The sequence below is a fragment of the Eupeodes corollae genome, chromosome 1, assembly GCF_945859685.1.
Source record: "Eupeodes corollae chromosome 1, idEupCoro1.1, whole genome shotgun sequence".
Classification (NCBI taxonomy): Eukaryota; Metazoa; Arthropoda; class Insecta; order Diptera; family Syrphidae; genus Eupeodes; species Eupeodes corollae.
In genome coordinates, this window is record NC_079147.1 from 72543749 (window position 1) to 72557280 (window position 13532).

Consider the following 13532-nt stretch of genomic DNA (forward strand, 5'->3'; position numbering starts at 1 on the left):
AACAAATTGTACCATAACAATGTGTGTCTGTTAATAAAAATGTTAAGCTTATAAATAGCCTGTATTTCAGGAAAACTCTGTTTTTTTAAGTTAGCAACATGATGTGTCGATAATAATAATAAAACTTCATGCTTCATTAATAAAATGCTTTTTTATTCAATACGTTTTGCTTGTTTTGAAATTAATTTCTACAAAAGTTTAGGTCTTTTATTTATAGATTGAGTCAGTACGAAGTCTGCCAGGTCAGCTAGTCATTTAATGAAATTTTCTGTGACCAACTTGTGACTGCATGATATAAGATAACTTCAGAAAATTCACCTCAATGAATATTTTAAAGTCATCTTTATGGCATGGTATTGGGAGGATGGGATGGTTACGAAAGACTTCGGTGCCACTATTTTTACTGAGTGGTCAAAGATGGAAGGTGGAATTAGGTCTTCTCCGAGTTCTTAAATGTCTCTAATCTTTTCGGCTACATGATTGTGTATTTCAAGCTGAACTAAAGGGTGATTTTTTTGAGGTTAGGATTTTCATGCATTAGTATTTGACAGATCACGCGGGATTTTAGACATGGTGTCAAAGAGAAAGATGCTCAGTATGCTTTGACATTTCATCATGAATAGACTTACTAACGAGCAACGCTTGCAAATCATTGAATTTTATTACCAAAATCAGTGTTCGGTTCGAAATGTGTTTCGCGCTTTACGTCCGATTTATGGTCTACATAATCGACCAAGTGAGCAAACAATTAATGCGATTGTGACCAAGTTTCGCACTCAGTTTACTTTATTGGACATTAAACCAACCACACGAATGCGTACAGTGCGTACAGAAGAGAATATTGCGTCTGTTTCTGAGAGTGTTGCCGAAGACCGTGAAATGTCGATTCGTCGCCGTTCGCAGCAATTGGGTTTGTGTTATTCGACCACATGGAAGATTTTACGCAAAGATCTTGGTGTAAAACCGTATAAAATACAGCTCGTGCAAGAACTGAAGCCGAACGATCTGCCACAACGTCGAATTTTCAGTGAATGGGCCCTAGAAAAGTTGGCAGAAAATCCGCTTTTTTATCGACAAATTTTGTTCAGCGATGAGGCTCATTTGTGGTTGAATGGCTACGTAAATAAGCAAAATTGCCGCATTTGGAGTAAAGAGCAACCAGAAGCCGTTCAAGAACTGCCCATGCATCCCGAAAAATGCACTGTTTGGTGTTGTTTGTACGCTGGTGGAATCATTGGACCGTATTTTTTCAAAGATACTGTTGGACGCAACGTTACGGTGATAGGCGATCGCTATCAATACTAACAAACTTTTTGTTACCAAAAATGGAAGAACTGAACTTGGTTGACATGTGGTTTCAACAAGATGGCGCTACATGCCACACAGCTCGCGATTCTATGGCCATTTTGAGGGAAAACTTGGGAGAACAATTCATCTCAAGGAATGGACCGGTAAGTTGGCCACCAAGATTATGCGATTTGACGCCTTTAGAAAAAGTTACCCAAAATTGGACTTTCCGAATGGACCACCTAAGACGCAGCCGCGGTCAACATTTAAATGAAATTTTCTTCAAAAAGTAAATGTCATGGACCAACCTAACGTTTCAAATAAAGAATCGATGAGATTTTGCAAATTGTATGCGTTTTTTTTTTTAAAAAGTTCTCAAGCTCTTAAAAAATAACCGTTTACAACCAATCAGAGAAGCATGCAAAATACTCTAATCAATAAAAACACGGCTATCTTAACTGACAGCCAGCTGGCTGTTATACTAACAATTTGGTCACAATAGATTCTATATACTGGGTGAAAAAATATCGGGATGAACTATCCAGCTCCAAACAACAACGGTTAGGATCGAGCCTTCTAAGATCACTTGAGGAAACTTATAAAGGGCAAAATATTCACTGCCATAATAGTGCTAAGGAGAACTAAGATTCGCTTTTTTTTACATGGGCAGTTCTAGAATGTTAAGGTTTGAAAGGGCATTTCTTAAAGATCTTTATGAACTCTTCGATATGAAATTAAAGACCTGATACTATTTCTTAACCCGACGAAATGTCTCTAGTGCCGCTTATTTGTTCAATTTAAATATATCTACATACCTACCGAACTTTGAATCGATACCGTGTCTTTAAGGAAAACAGCCTCAAGGAGTTAAATTACACGGTAGAAAGGTTAAATCAAAACCACTTTCTTTGATTATCCAATTCCCAAACTCACAATTTTGCTTATTAACGTTCATAGTCTCCGAAGTAAAATGCGCCCTATACCTAAAGATTATTTTACGATGAAAATCTCTATCATTTTGAAGCATTTCAAGAACCCATTCATAGGATACGGGGTTTCTGGTGATCAAGCGACTTAAGTTCTGGTGTTGAGAATAAATTTTATTAGCCTTACAACCTGATTTTTTAAATTTTTGATGTAGAAATTGCATTAATTTTACCTATAATTTTAATTTTAAAATTTTAAAATTTTAAAATTTAATAATATGAAGAATTACATCAATTATTTTGTCTTTGCGCAAAATAAGGTGTACTCGTAATGTCGTTTGTAAAATGTGTGATTCTTAAGATCAACAAAAAATCGACAAACCTGGTGTTTCTTGAACACTATATACAGCAATATTTTCAATTGTTTTTGGGCTCGCAATAGCTCAAATATTTTCAACTATAGTTTACTATTTATAGCCCAGAACTTTCTAATTGACGAACTTAAAATTCATATAGTTGTGAGAACTGTTACTGCATATATTTGAGAAGATTACATCATTACATTTCAAGTAATAGCGTAGCTTTGAATTATCAAACAAAAAAAAAACGTTTTCAAATCATTTAATTGCCTTGAATTTTAACTTGACCTTAATTTTTCTTCATCAGGCATGTAATTTAAATATTCATGCAAACCTCTTTGGGGTATTTTGAAAAACAAATATTACAAAGTTTTTTAAGGCTAAAGTAAAACAACCAATGCATAGTTCTCAACAAAGAGTTGTGTGATGATTTTGTATTATTAAGGTGGCATAAGCAGGGATCGAACACAACGCACTAACCATCATGCCACGGGTACTATAGAAGCATGTGGATTTCTAAAAAACCTCTAAGGTTTCATTTGTTCATTAGTTTTTGACGTTGCTTTCAAATTCATACTAAAATTGTATTGGTTAGGTACACAAGTACATACAATTAAAAAATATCTATTTATATATAAATACAGTGGAGAGCAAAAAACACAAACATAACCGTTAAAAAGATCAAATTATTAATGGAATCTCCCATTTACTCAATTTTGCCCGATTCTTAATATTTGTTTGTCCAGTGTCTTTTTAGTATTTGGTCCACAAGCCTATGTGGCATACTCTCAGCCAAATTTTTAATATGAGCATGTAAAATGTGTGACCATTGCTCCTGTACTCGCTACCAAAAGTCATTCAAGTTTATTGGAGGATTAACACTTCTTGGAGGATTATCACAAGATGCCAAAATGCCACAAGTTCTCGATCGGGTTTAAATCCGGACTTTGTGCTGGCCACTTTATGGTTTGAAATAATTGTTCCCCAAGCCAGCTCTGGATAATCCGTGCAGTGTGCTTGGTATCCTCATCTTGTTGAAATATGATCTCCTTATTGGTGTAAGTGCATTGGTGAACAAAATCTGGTAAGTTGTTAAGCTTAATAGAAAGGTATTGTTCCTTCTTCATTATACCTTCGATTCTGATCAGCGGACTGACGTACCACCATGTAAGACAACCCCACACCATTAAACTGCCACCTCTATGCTTCATGGTTTCCTTTACCTGATGCTTCTGGAGAGTTTCATTCTGCCGATGCCAAAAATATTCTCTACCATCTGACTGGAATTGATTAATTTTAGTCTCGTCTGGCCAAAGAACCCTTTTCCAACCCTTTTTTTAACCAACAAATTTCTGTGGGCTTTGCAGAATTTAAGACGTGCTTTCACATTTTTGTCAGACAATGCCTTTTTTTCTGTTTAACAGCACCAATCCTGTTTAGGGCTCTTCTAGCTGCCCATTTAGTGACGTCCTTCTTAATCATTTTGGCTGCTGATTTTGGTGTCTTGCAGTCTTTTTTCTGTATCAAGCGTTTTATTAACCGCACAACATCACTAAGCATTCATGGTTGGCCTGGGGGATTGCTTCTGCAATGCACATTTTTCATTCTTTTACCAAAATGACAGTGCATGAACAGACATGGTTGGCCTGGGGGATTGCTTCTGCAATGCACATTTTTCATTCTTTTACCAAAATGACAGTGCATGAACAGACTTTCATTCTTTGAGCAATTTTTATTGAAGACATCCCTTCTTCAAGTAGAGAAATATTGTTTTCCACATCAGTTGCAATTTTCTTTTCTGTAAAATACTGAATATAATATATTTTTTAAGGAAAAATAAAATTGGATAAGGCTTTTAAAACAGTACATTTTTCTACCACGCTGTTTTTTTTCTGTGAAAATAAAAAAGTTTGAAGACAATATTTTTAATTTTTGGAAATCTATTTGAGTCAAAAGTAAATGTTTACCAAGTTTTATTATTTTTTTTTTTGATTTATATAAAAACCGTTTATTGTATTTTTTCCCAAAAATATGCTGGTTTGGTGTTACGTTACAATATATAATATAAAATTAAGTTCAAGTCTCTAGCGTTGTTGGTTCATGAGATATTGAGGTTATATAAATCAAAAAAACAATAATAAAACTTGGTAAACATTTACTTTTGACTCAAATAGATTTCCAAAAATTAAAAATATTGTCTTCAAACTTTTTTATTTTCACAGAAAATATTGTTTTCGATATTCAGTAGTTTTTTTATAAAAATCCAACAGTCCGCTTTTTCATAAAAAAATAAAATCTACAAAAAATAGTAAGCAAATTTGGTAAAAATTGATGCTGGGTTCTTGATATCTCTCAAATTAATCCCATTCGTAAAGAAATGCTACTTAAATTTGTAAAAATTTGTTTTCGACTAAAATCTATTTAACAAAACTAGATTTTCAAACTAAACTATTTATTTATATGAAACATATTGTTGGTAATTTAAGAATTTGTAAGAATAATTCAACTGACAATTCTTTTAAACCAACACTAAAACCTACAAACTTTTAAGCAAGACAAATCGACAGACGGGATGGGAAGTTATCAGTGTGGGTCGCATCCCTGCCTCTTTTTTTCAGTTCTTATTGATTTGAGCCTTGAACCAGTTTAGTCACCATGCCTTACTAAACTTTCAAGAATTCAACGGTTCTACCTTTTCTTAAATTTTATCCCAAAACCAATTCTGGATAAATTAATTCTACTTTCTAGCAATAGTAAGTTAAGACTTTAACTTGATGTTATGACCTCTTATCAAATCAACAAATTTTACAACGTTTTGATGCTGAATGTAGAGTGAGACAAATATTTAAAAATACACATTCAGAATTTGTTTACATACTGAAAAGCAAAGAAAAGCAAACATTCCAAGTATAGCTACATAGCTTGTACGCATAAGCTCCATAATTGTGTTACCTTTTCAACATAATATCACACCAAATGTGTTACCTATATGAAGTACTTTATGTTTGGCTTTCATGATCTATACAATCTGAACGTTTCATAATAAAATGTTCGACTTTTTATATTCAATTAAAAAGCGAAATACAAACAAAATATCAAATGTTTATTGTTTATATGTTTTGTTTACGAGAATTTTAATAAAAAAATAAAAGAATAAGTGGCGAGTAGTGGCTTAAATTTATACGAGTTTTTTTTATGGCTTAATATTTCATTCAAAACATAAATTTAATAGTATTCTGACAGCAGTAAAGAGTTGTCAATTTGACATATGGTTTTGGTTTTTCTTATTACCTGATAGAAGGATAAATTTAAGCAGGTACTTTGCGTTCGCGAACCCTACTTGGTATGTTGTATTATTTCGAACAATATTCCTTATAAGCTTTATCGCAGCTTTATTGTTCTCTACCTATAATTTTAAGGGAAAGTATCTATACAATAAAGGTTTTATGAAAGACTATATAATGTTAAGTGGGGTTTACATTGTTTGAACTTTGTTGATTTAAGAGAAAAGCTTAAAATTTATCGTTACCAAATGTATGGATAAATGCCACTTGAATATTTTCTACAGTGATTTATTCGTTAGAAAGGAAAATTTCCACATCCGTATTAATAGTAACAAGATTTTGGTTGTACATAAAACGTATATGAAATTATTCAATCAGGGCCCTATTTCATAAACATTGACAGGTGACAATTCTACAAATTTGTCACACTTATGTGACAAGTTTTCATTGCATAACGTATTGACAGGTGACATAATTGTCAGTTAAATACAACGACAATTTTGTCGTGACAATTTTGTCGTTGTCAAGGTATGACAATTTTGTCGTGAGAATTTTGTCGTTGTCAAGGTATGACAATTTCGTCATGACAAATGACAAATTTGTCACTTTCATATTTTGGCAATATTTGTTAACGTACATAAGAAAGTGAATTGATCTACAGTATTTTTTATTTACAAATTGTGTATGCATGTACATACAAAAATTATGGGATGCTGAATGTGATGACCGATTTTTAACAAAATATATTCTGCTGTTGTTTTGCAGACGCGGAATTTTTCCTTAAATTGATAATCACTTAATGAAGCGAGGGTGGCGTACCTCGCGTTCGACGTCACTTTCACTTGAAAACATTATATTAAAATAAAATTGTCACCTTACGACCGAAACTCAATTGCCTGTCACAATTGTCAACTATATACTGACAAAATTGTAATTTGTACCATTTTTTCTGTTTCATAAAAAAATTGTCACTACAAATTTGTCGGGGAATTTGTGACAATTTTTAAAAAAATCCCTGTCAATTCACTGTCATGACAATTTGTTTATGATCCGAAATCTTGACAACTTTGTAAAATTGTCAGGGAATTTTACAAAGTTGTCAATTTGTTTATGGGACCGAATTTATAAAATTGTCAGGTTTGTCATTTACAAATTGTCACCTGTCACCTGTAGCACCTGTCAATATTTATGAAATAGGGCCCAGAAATAATACATTTTGACAGGTGATACGTTTTAAATTAGCGGCTGACATTTATTTAACCAGACTTTCGAAATCACCAACAAGAATAATCACACATTATTTCGAAATCGTTGTTTATTTTTTTTGGAAGGGTTTTCTAATGCACTTATTATAAATAATAAATAATGGAACGTTAAGAGCAGGTACGACTAGTTAAATTTAATCTTTGAAGTAATTTGTGGTTTTAGGGAAATAATTTTAAAAAAATCCTATTTTAAAGGATTTTTTTTTTTAACTTAAGTTGGGTTTTAGAAAAAAGTTTTACAAAGTCTTAAAAAAAATAGATATGTCGTATTACCATTCTACTTTTTGCTAACCTTTAAAAAATTCAACTTTTTTATGTCAAAGTCCAACCATTAAAAGTCAATAAATTTATAAAAAATTGGATTTCTTTTGACAAAAAAATGAGAATTGAAAATATTTTAACTTCAAGTTTGGCTAACTTAAATGTAAATAATTGTCCCGTTACAGTAAAAATAATTTAAGGTCCAAAATTAAAAACCTTGAAGGAAACTTGGAACAAAAATGGAAGCTATGTTTAAGGAATCATACTCTTTTCAAGAAACGACACTTCATGTCAGCATTTAGATAGACCATAAACTAGTCGGGGCAGACTCCAAACTTCATTTTTAGATGCGTCAATGAAGACGAGAAAAGAAGAATTGCGAAACTATTAGTCTTCAATTCATCTGAAGAGCTGAGATTCGTTGCCGAAGTTTCCGAACATTCCTCTGGTATTGAAGTTGGTTCTTGCAAGATGAAAAAACATAAGTACTTAAAGATACTTTAGCGCCATACATACATCTTGATCTTTCCGAAAAAATATAATATATTGAGATCTGTAGTTAACGATTTTCGTAAGGTTTTATTTCCTAGTTTATATAAGTTGAGAAATTTCAGAATCAAATGCTTCCGAAAAAAGAGAAGTTTCGGAAACCACTGCCTCTGTTGGAACCTCTCGAAAAAAATGTTGAAAATATTGCCGATATTCCTGAAGTAAAGGGCGACACACATGCCATTCTCACATGTAAATGGGGCTCTGACGGATGTTCCGGCCATAGCCAATATAAATAAGTTTTTTTCCGATTCGAAAAACACGGATGAGTATGTTTTTTTAATAGCATTATCACCTTAAAAATTGGTTGAAGAAAGTACCGGTGTTGAGTTATGGAAAAATCTTAGATGTACTTCTACTATGTTTTGCCGTCCTATTTAGTTCATGTTCATTAAGGAATGCCCAGAACTTTTAAGGTTTGAAAACTAGCTGGAAATAATTTCACTAAAGGCTAATAAGTCATCCGTTGTCGTTTACCTTCCCCTAAATGAAGAAACCGATGCAACTCAAGTCGCATTACAGACTTGCAAAGGGCTGCTCAAGATAAAGGGAGATGAGAATATGACCATCAGAAGTTCCCGGGCAATTCGCAAAAACAATTTTTTAATCACCCAAACGTTTGGTGACAGTGACAGATCGTCTGAATTCTTCGATATGACAGCGATCTATCATCTAGTCTTTCATCTTCTTCTTCTTCTGCTGCTGATGACAACTTCCAACCATGGCGCTTGCCACCTATATGAGAACCTCAAAATCAAAGACGACCACCTTTAAGGAGGGAGTCACAATAGAACGAATCTGTCGTCTGGCATAGTATAAGTAACTTAAATTTAAAAATCTATAAAAAATAACTATCTATAATTTTATAATATTACTGGTCTCAACAGCAAAATATTATTATCTGAGTTTTTTAATTTCGTTCAAAATTATGATATAATTATTTTATTGGAAGAAAAAAAATGAAAACAATTGTTTAAAATACTTTAAGGAATTCAATATTTTATGGTCACTCGCAATAAGATCAAGTATTCATGGAAGGGCCAGTGTTGGAAATTAATGTGGTGTAAAAAAGGCTATAAATTCCAATTTCACAAAAATGTTTCACTATGAAAGTAGAATTATACTCAATATTGTTATCAATTACTTAAATTACACAATTGTCCCAACATACTTAAATTGCAATAACTGGCAGTTTGACTTTTCTAGTCTAGTTGACTTCGTAAACACTTCCAATTTGGATAATATTATGTTAATTGAAGACTTACGTGCTAGGATTGGGAACTATCAAAATTCTTCTGCCCTAAACACAATCTCGCACAACACCCTCACCTCAATCCTACCAGAAACTCTAAATATGACTCCTTTAACCGAAATGGAAGACTACTAATTGAATTCCTTGAAAACTTCGGACTATCCGTGATGAATGGATCCTCTAAGCAACACGCTTCGGGAGATTTCACATTCGTAAGTGGCCAAGAACAATCTGTTATTGATATTGCAGCAAAAAAGATCTTGAGTGGTTTAATCTATCATTAGATTTTGAAGTAGGAGTGGCGAATTTCTCATCTCACTTTCCAAATGAATTAAAGGTTCAGGTTGCTGATGAAATTGTACTGAAACAATCAACTAACTTTTTAAAAATGAGACGGAAAGAGAACTGTGCCGATACAAATTGTTACTTAACAGTAACATCAGCTCTATTCCCTCGTGTCAATATAACAGTCTAGAAAGTTTAGATGAACATATTGCAAGAGGTCTCAAGGCCTCAGCACCATTCACCCACAGTAACAAAGACTTTCTTCCAAAAAAATAGTTGACTAAGTCAACAATCTTGCAAAAGAACTGGCAAATTGTAAGAAGTCGAAGGCTTTCTTTAACAGCTGGATGGTCTTGATAGAGACATGGTGACTACGCTCGAAGTTAAGACACTAGCAGCTCATTTTGAAACTCTTTTGTCGGCTTGCTTTCTATTATGTACAACCCAATATCACTATCTGCAAAATGAATAATCCTATGACTCGATTTGAGCTTGAAACTATTTTGAGTAAAATAATAAGGCTCCTGGCACAGATGACATTCCAATAATAGTAAGGGAAGGTTTAAAATCATCTTCTGGCATATTTTAACAAATTTTATAAAAATTCTTTTGTTTCCAACAATTTCAATAAAGCGGTTTTGTTCGCAATCTTCAAAAAAGGAGATACCAATCAGCCAGATAACTCTAGTGGAATCTCGATTCTAAACTCGCTAAGAAAGATTCTAACTACAATTCTTGACATTTACGGAATGGATTGGGAACAACAACCCACTCACCATGTTCCAGGGAGGATCTCGAGCGGGTTTCTCAACGCAAGGCCATATTGGCTCTGACGAGTTCTCTGGTTTAAATCAACATCAGGTGTCCCCCAAGTGTGTATATTAAGCCCGATATTATTCGCTTTGTTTGGAATACTCTTTGCTGGTATATAAATCAAAGTTTCGTTCTACAAATCAACAAACTTAATATATTTTGTGAATCCTCTCTGCGTCAATAAAATAACAAGACAAAAATAATGATTTTTGAATTGCGCCTATTGATGTCGTTGATTATTTCAAATATCTTGGAGTTTTTCTGTCTTACAATCTTAATGTTTCGAAACATGTGAAAGAAAAAAGAAACGAAGCCAATGGAGCTATTAACTTGATAAGGCCTAAGTTTTACTCTAACCAAAAAATCGATCTTAAATTCAAATATCGTGTTTTTCAAGCAACTGTGAACTGCTGCATGTGCTACAATACCCAAGTTATTGGATATTTACAACTGGATAAGTTTGAAGCGTGCAAAGGTATTTCTTCAAAGCTTGTTTAAATTGCCATCTTCAACGCCCAATTATGCTATATATATGTTGAGTCTGGCATAACCCTCTTTACATTACAAACCTTAAAACCAACTCAGACTAAATATTGAAAGTTATGAGGAGGGATGAAAGAAGCCTTCACAAATCTTTTATGACAAAGCTTATGTAAACAAATGCCTCCCCGTTTAAGAAATGGAACCAGATAGCTTCTTCAAATGGCAGTTATATATTCTTTTTGGAGGCCAATTTGAATCCATGGAACACCATGTTCATTGATCTGATCGCCAGAACTGATGAACATATCTTCAGTGAACATCTTTCAAGAGCCTCAACAACATTATCAAGAAAAGTGTATAGAAACCTCAACCACCAAAAAACATCACAGGCTAATTATTTCAGTAACGAGTTTTCTTTTGTGGCTATTAGTTACATTATTTAGAGCCCAACTCGAAATAATGAATCTTAAATCTGTTCCGCATCGAATTAATCTTTAACAAATCTGAAGTCTTTGTAGCACCGGAGAACCAGAAGACATCACACACAAGAGATTCGACGGCTGTATTTCAAACTGAGTTTTCTTCCCCCAACTCGGCTCAATGAAATCCTTAATGGAGACTTTTGATGTTCAACTGTCTATAGATACTGCAAACATGCTATAATTACCGCAATAGTTTTCCATAACTCTACAATTAGTTATTGCAATTGATTTTTACTTGAATTTTTAATTTCTTTACATTTAAATTGTGCTTTTGTTATGAAATGTCGATCAGTCAGACGGCAGAATTGCCATGTCCATATTCTAAAGGAAAAACATTTGTTAATAATTTATGTCTTAAAATAAAGAAACTATCTATCTATCTGTCTATCTATCTATCTTTCTACTCTATTCATTCCTGTTTCGGATCTTGGTAATAATGTGTTCAGAACTATTTTACCAAACAAATAAAGGGAGTGTGTTAATATCAAAAATAAATATGTTCTATTTTAGAATAGAAGCTGGTTTAATTAGGGCCTACACCTATTTTCTGTGAAGATTAGTGTGAACACCATTTAATAATTGTACTTTTATTATTGGCTACAGGGCACAATGCAGCACAAGTTTCTTGTTCCATTTAATTCAACTATCTGTTAAGGAAAATACTGTACCAGTGCCAATACAAAATCTCAGAATTTTTTCTTCGACTTTGTACCTGGACATTTTACGCTTCGCTGTAGAATTTTCCCATTTCCAACAAATCCAAATAAATTATATTTTTGTTTCATCGCTCCAAAGTACATTCAGCCACTGGTTTTTCGTCCGAAGCGGATCATGGTTTATGTTTTTCATTTTAACAAAATAAATCCGCTTCTTGGAATGCATTTTTTAAAGGAGTGGTAACTTCTTTGGAGACCGAAAAGGCATAAAGTAAACTTGTTCTTTTTCATGTGCTGGCTCTTTAAGAGCAATGTAAGAACGGAAAAACGTTTTTACCTTATCCTGTGTTTTAAAAAACTGAAATGAAAAGAAACTTGATGAAATTCTTAAGAAAGGACTCACTCTCCTTTAAAAAGGACGGTTTTCCATTTAATATTTCTGGATTGAATTTATTCATGTATATTTTTTGACTTAAGAATGAAAAAATAATTTGCCTGGTAAGCTCCAATGTTTATGCATGTAGTTTCCACGAATTCCCATTGTTATTTCTTTAACTTTTCTTTACAATTTATGATTTTTTCCAACTTTAAGAACTCATGAAATTCCAATTAACACCTTTTACCTTCGAGTTTCTGCTGTACCTTCGGATATATGAAGCTACATCCTTTTTCCTTAACAAGAAAAATTCACTTACCGAAGTTAAAAATGTCATACTTTCATAACAACCAACCAACAACTCAACCAATCAATCAAATTTTAAAATAATTAATTTTATTAAAAAAGCAAAATAAACTTACTCTTCGTTTGCTTTTGACATTTTCCACTTGACGAGGTGTATATTCGCCAATTGCTTGTGATCCCCAAAGCTCAATGCCAACTCTGGCATATGTGACAGTCATCGATATAATTGGCAAGAAATATGTCAGAATTGTAAAAACGATATTATATCTGCAATTAAATTAACATTCATTTTATTTTCCATTTAATAACAAATTAATTCACATAAATGAGTCTCGTTTTATGTACATATATGTAGCTCTAAAATTATTTATTTAAAAATTAATACAGAAGCATGTTTTAATGTTTAAGTGTTGAGACATTAAATTTTTATTTACCTATATCCGTTATTCTCTTATGAAAAGGAGATTCGTTTATGAATATGTAATTTTTAATTTGAATTAAAAGTTTATTCAATTTTCATTATTTATTTAAAATCAGAAATTGAATTCAATTGAATTTCAGAAAATTCACACCAATTTCTTAAAATCGATGTCAATCAGTTAGTTTAAGCACAATAAAACCCCCTTAAAAGACATGTTCTAGCCTCTCTTTAACTTATGTGGGGTTTTCACATAAACGAAACTATATATATTCGTAAAGTGATACAAAAATGTCCAATGAGAAGAGGTCAGGTTATAGGTAACAGTGGCTGTTCGTAATGGAGTAGGTCACACTTAGCCCAGGCTTTCTTATAAGCTCAATGAAACCAATTTGAATCAATCGTGAAAGACTGATTTTGTAAATATGATAAAAAGCGTTTAGATCGTAGTAGAAGATTTCTCCCCGGTAAGCCTTGCGTTTTTGAGCTTGTACAAAAGATGTAAAGAACAGTTTCCTCTCTTGCTCATC

The 13532-nt window shown here is 32.9% G+C and overlaps 1 protein-coding gene across 1 annotated transcript in view; it reads right to left on the minus strand.

Annotated features, from left to right (window-relative positions):
- Positions 1-13532, minus strand: part of LOC129939353 (tachykinin-like peptides receptor 99D) — a 222462-nt gene that overhangs the window by 62709 nt on the left and 146221 nt on the right. The window contains exon 6 of the mRNA XM_056047333.1: positions 12701-12851. Coding sequence (XP_055903308.1) covers positions 12701-12851 — 151 coding nt within the window. The remainder of the gene's footprint in view (positions 1-12700; positions 12852-13532) is intronic.